This window comes from Physella acuta, unplaced genomic scaffold (assembly GCF_028476545.2).
Source record: "Physella acuta isolate Inbredline_101_S28 unplaced genomic scaffold, ASM2847654v3 ptg002554l, whole genome shotgun sequence".
In the NCBI taxonomy this organism is placed as follows: Eukaryota; Metazoa; Mollusca; class Gastropoda; family Physidae; genus Physella; species Physella acuta.
The window spans coordinates 47,365-53,272 of NW_026734020.1; the positions used below are offsets into that span (position 1 = coordinate 47,365).

The following is a 5,908-nucleotide window of genomic DNA, read 5'->3' on the forward strand; positions in this document are numbered from 1 at the left end:
ATGTTATTTAACTTCTTTTCCTGGTTAAGTAATTTTCATGACATGCATATATTGATTACAAATCGGTTAAACAAATTAATGAATAAAAACTTTCAGTAAAATATTCCCCATGCATATGTTGTTCAACTTCTATTCCGGGTTAAATAAACTTTACGCACCTGTTAATTACAAATCGGTTAATTAAGCAAATTAATGAATTACAACTTTCAGTAAAATATTCCACATGCAAATGTTGTTCAGGTTCTATTCCGGTTTAAATTATGTGGCGTGGACATATTGATTAAAAATCGGTTGAGCAAAGTTACAACGCTAAGCACGTGTGGTGAGTTTTATTTCAATTTTCTGACGAGAATATTTATAGGAACTCAACGGGGCACAAGGCAAAGGGGGGGGGGGGGGGGAGGGATACACTCTGTGACATGGTGATAGAGGTAGTTAGGCATTTAATGAGATGTATCAGGAGACAGGTAGTTACTTTTAATCAGAAATGTGGTTAGACAGGTAGTTAGTCTTTTAATCAGATATATGGTTAGACAGGTAGTTAGTTTTTTAGTAAGATACATGGTTAGATAGGTAGTTAGTCTTTTAATCAGAAATTTGGTTAGACAGGTAGTTAGTATTTTAATCAGAAATGTGGTTAGGCAGGTAGTTAGTCTTGTAGTCAGATACATGGTTAGACAGGTAGTTAGTCTTGTAGTCAGATACATGGTTAGACAGGTAGTTAGTCTTTTGATCATCAGATACATGGTTAGACTGATAGTAAGGTATTTTAAAAAATGTGTTCCAATTACTGGTGTCGAGAACTGCACTTAAAAAAAACCTTAATTAAGACAGTGCTCGTCACATTAGCTTTTTCTACCGGCTTGTGTGAAAAGGTTAGAATGGGATTAGTGTCAAGGTTACCGTAAGAAGGTCTGGGGTTAAGTCAGAGCGTAGGGTCAGGTCAAGGGGTCATGCCTCGGGTCAGGTCAAGGGTCATGCCTAGGGTAAGGTAAAATGTCATTCCTAGGGTCAGGTCCATTCCTAGGGCCAGGGATGTCATGCCCAGGGTTATGACAGTATTAAGAAGTGTTTAGGGTATGGGTCAGAGCTAGGGTCAGGATATGGGTCAGGGCAAGGGTCAGGATATGGGTCAGGGCAAGGGTCAGGATACGGATCAGAGCTCGCGTTGAAATCACATTTAAGAAAGCGATACTAAATAATTTTCTCATGTTCTCTATCGCCCCTTTAACACGCATTAAAACCAGACAACAGTCATAATGGAGCGCAGTTCTCTAATGCTTTGCAAAACCAGATAAGGTGGGGTGGGGGGGGGGTCAAGAAAATACTTGACCATGTTCAACACCCTGGGGAGTTGAATAAACTTGGTTTGTTTCAACAAAGATAAGCTAATCCGGGCGAAATTTGTTAGCCCGTTGTACTAATTTCACGAGAACTTCGTTTACACTGGATAATTATCTCCCAAACAAAATTAACCTGTGCCACCTACTCTTTTAAAACGATGGACTCGTCCTAACTCCTGTGGGTATATCCCGTTAATTTCCCCACCTGCCGAGTGGTCTACAGGGTTAACTAGTGACCTCCGCGTGTTGTAAACAAACGGAAGGATTTCCCTTTGTGTTTAGATGTTAGAGAAATAAACAGACCTTTCAGCTTGTAATCTCTAGTGTAAACACATGTTATATAATCGCTGGTGGGACAGGGTGGTGTGGTGTTAAGATATGTTTTTGTTTACTTGGTCGCAGCTAGGGTCAGGGCTAGTGTAAGGGCTATGGTCAGGGCTAGGGTCAGGGCTATGGTTATGGCAAGGGTCAGGGCTATGGTCAGGGCTAGGGTAAGGGCTATGGTTATGGCAAGGGTAAGGGCTAGGGTCAGGACTAGGGTAAGGGCTAGGGTGTTTAGATGTTAGAGAAATAAACAGACCGTTCGGCTTGTAATCTCTAGTGTAAACACATGTTATATAATCGCTCGCTGGTGGGACAGGCTGGTGTGGTGTTAAGGTATGTTTTTGTTTTGTTTGGTCGCCAGCTAGGGTCAGGGCTAGGGTCAGGGCTAGGGTAGGAGCTAGGGTAGGAGCTAGGGTCAGGGTAAAGGTTAGGGTCAGGGTTAGGACTAGGGTCAGGGCTAGGGTCAGGGTTAGGGTTAGGGTCATGGTTAGGGTCATGGTTAGGGTCAGGGTTAGGGTCAGGGTTAGGGTTAGGGTCAGGTGTAGGGTCAGGACTAGGGTCAGGGCTAGGGTCAGGGTTAGGGTCAGGTCTAGGGTCAGGTCTAGGGTCAGGGCTAGGGTCAAGCTTGGATGCGGCGAAGGATAGGGTTAGGGTTATGTATAGGGTGAGGGTTAGGGTAAGGGTTTGGATTATGGATAAGTTGAACGATAGGTCAGGGTTATGGATAAGGTGAGCGATATGGTCAGAGTTAGATTTATGGATTAGGGTTATGGAATTAGGATTATGGTTAGATTTAGTCCCAGATTTTGTGAATGTCAAATTACCAAATCCTAATATATTTTACCCGCCCCTCTATCACTTACCTTTATGTAACATTTCCCTTGACTTGTTAGTTGCTATATTATATCACCATACCATGACACCAATCCCTTTATCTCCATACAGTTTATTCTACAAAAAACTAGGCTATTTAAAAAATCACACGCAAAGAGAATATTATTTATCCTTTCAAATTTTGACTCAACTATTCTTAATTAATTTTTAAAATTTTATTTCAAAAATTAGAAATAATTTTTTTTAGAACTACCCCATCCCATTTATCACAATATAACAAAACTATAAACCACTACCCAACACTTTATGTGTTGTAGAACTTTGTTTAAGAAGATTCCATTATTATAGCATTTTATTAAACTAAGATAAATTATTCACCCAAGTATCACATTATAGTTTAGGCCCTTCATAGTGGAGTTGTGGTGTAAGGAATACACCGCTTCCTAATTCTTTACTAGTGCTTCTAGCCCCTTCACCATTATAACTTACCCAATTTGTAAACAAACAAATTATTTGTTTTATATTCAAGCCCTACACAGTTAAACCTTCCACTAGAAGTGCACGCCCCATCCCCAAACCCCCTCCCAAAAAAGTACCGACCCCCGCCAGTATACTGTCGTTTCTCGCCTATTCTTCCTCCTACACATATACCTGATTGTCGTTACAAAAAGTAAATAAAATAAACGTAAATCTAAAGACCAAAAAAAAAAAAAACGAATTTAAAAAACATTTGGAGAGTTGGCTCCCCTGTTTTTGTATTTTTATTACCTCCCTTCCCATCTCGGTCTGACCAACAGAAGGGGAGACTATCAGGCACTGTTTTATACAAAAAAAAAAAAAAAAAAAAAACACCGCTGGAATCAAAATTTAACATTATCACCTGTCTCTAGGAAATACTTTCGCCATATCTCTCCTACCACCCTTCCCTACACCCCCCCCTTTCGCCTTTTTTCTCCACCCCACCCCACCCCTTCATCCATCACGCCTGGCCAGTCAAGGCTTACACCCCTGGAATCAAAACTTTAAATAATCGTCTGCCTCTGAGGAATACTTTCTCCATCTTTCTTACACTCTCCCCCTTTAATCCCCCCACCGCCCCCCCCCCCCCCCCCCCCACCGCTATGCCTGTTCGTCTATCTCCCCTTCCCTTACACGAGTACCAATCCTTATCCCGACCACCCCATCTCCCATCCCCCTTTACCTGATTATTGCCTTATTATAGAAAGGAATGTCTACTACTAAATACCGTCCGTATTTGAAAGCAAAAAGATATGTTAGAAACAAATACGAGCCAGTGGCGTAGCTAGGCTAGGGCGAGGGGGTGAGGTTGAAATTTAGCATGTTTTAATATTTAAGAATGTCTAACATGCGTGTCGAAATTGAGAGTACATTCCCCTGTTCGAATATATTGTCGTGCCAAGATAGGTATCTAAACCTAACATACTCGCCAATAAATTGATTATTTTTTATCCGCTGATCAATAATAACATCCTATATTAATTATTTTTTTTCACAAAACACATTAAATACACGCACAAATTCCTTTTATTTAATTCAATACAGATGAGACGCTGAGATAAAATACCTAATTACATTGTAACGCTTCGTTTTACCACCTCTAGCATACATCTTTCACGGTGTAATAGTTTAGTTATCATAGATCTATGGGCACACATAAATATATTAATAACAAAAAGGAATAAAACTCCGTACTTAATAATGTTTAGAGAAAATCGATTAAAGAACATAAAATTAATATCAGCTATCAGCTACCATTTTTTTTATTGATTCTAATACATGAAATAGATATCGATAAAGTACATAGTTTAACTCGATTAAAATCCTAAAATAGTATTGATTTTCGTTACATCGTTGAAATAACGATTTTATAACACCCATTTAACATAACATAAACATATTTTTTAAGCTATTGTTTTGCTTCAGCGTATGATTCGAACGTTTGCAGATAGTAGTGTTTGCACGTTTATAATTTAAATTTATAAACTGAATAGGAAAATTAATTTTAGTACAGAAAAAAAGTTTAAAAAGGGATGTAATGGTGAGGATAGGGGGTACGTAAGAGAAGGCGCCTGGGGTGGGGACATGAGTTACTGCACCGCTGGGGGAAATACAATATTTTTGTAGAGCAAGGCAGATTTTTTTTTACCTGCATCTAAAGAGTAGTTGTGTGTACGAGTTGTTTTTATTTAGTGAAAAAATTAACAATTGTTAAATTAACAATTTACAGCTGATTTCCTTTTTTTAAAAAAAAAATACCATGGACCCTTACTGGGTCTATTTATCTTACTTTGTAGTGCTATAATTAATGAGGTATTTACGTTTATCAAAAGGTTAACACTAGGGGTGTAGAAGTGAGTAGGGAATAACGTTTCTCCTCAAGGGTCTAGTTCTAGATGGGGTTATGGGTCTCCTGTGGTTCAATGGGTCTGTCTTTGAGTGACTTATTGGTCGAGGCTTAGGGTAGGGTGTTTTTATAGGTTTAACTAGGGCAATCAGGCTAGGGATTTAACTAAGGGTCTACATTTTGGGATTATAGTCTAGCTATGGGTCTATCTATGGTCTAATTAGGACTATAATGCCAGGGGTTTAGTGATGGATCTGTCTAGTGATCTAACATGGGGTATTGGTCTAACTAGTGTCGATCTACGAGTCTAGTTAGAGGAAAAAGGTATATCTTATTTGTCCAAAGATCTAATTAGTGCTAACGGTTTGTCTATCTTACTAAAAAGCCAATAGTTCCAGAAAGGGTAACTAACAGTTTGAACCACGGAGCAGCTGGCAGATCAGCTAATAATGCAGACAACGGGGCTGCCAACAGTTCGGACAACGGGGCTGCCAACAGTTCGGACAACGGGGCAGCCAACAGTTCGGACAACGGGGCAGCCAACAGTTCGGACAACGGGGCAGCCAACAGTTCGGACAACGGGGCAGCCAACAGTTTGGACAACGGGGCTGCCAACAGTTCGGACAACGGGGCTGCCAACAGTTCGGACAACGGGGCTGCCAACAGTTCGGACAACGGGGCAGCCAACTGTTCGGACAACAGGGCAGCCAACTGTTCGGACAACAGGGCAGCCAACTGTTCGGACAACAGGGCAGCCAACAGTTCGGACAACGGAACAGCCAACAGTTCGGACAACGGTGCAGCTAATAGTTCAGATAACGAACGGCCAACAGTTTGAACAACGGGTCATCCAACAGTTCGAACTACGGAACAGCCAACATTTTGGACTACGGGACAGCCAATAGTTTTGACCACGGGGCAGCTAAAAGATCGGACAACGGGGCAGATAAAAGATCGGCCAGGACTCGGCGGTATTCGATCACGAGCCACTGTTGACACACACACGACCAAATCAGACAGGAGACGAATTCCTCGCCAGGCA

The 5,908-nt window shown here is 40.9% G+C and overlaps 1 protein-coding gene across 1 annotated transcript; it reads left to right on the forward strand.

Moving 5' to 3' along the window:
• Window positions 1–1,103: 1,103 nt before the first annotated feature.
• Window positions 1,104–5,704, forward strand: LOC131933571 (merozoite surface protein 2-like). The gene is made up of 2 exons (XM_059290294.1): window positions 1,104–1,143; window positions 5,298–5,704. Exons 1-2 carry the CDS (start codon window positions 1,104–1,106, stop codon window positions 5,702–5,704), a joined length of 447 nt encoding a protein of 148 aa, XP_059146277.1.
• Window positions 5,705–5,908: the final 204 nt, after the last annotated feature.

Coding starts and splice junctions, on each gene's coding strand:
- LOC131933571 (XM_059290294.1), top strand. CDS start 1,104: ATGGGTCAGGGCAAGGGTCAGGATATGGGTCAGGGCAAGG. Junction 1,144..5,297: donor GGATATGGGTCAGGGCAAGG/GTCAGGATACGG, acceptor ACCACGGAGCAG/CTGGCAGATCAGCTAATAAT.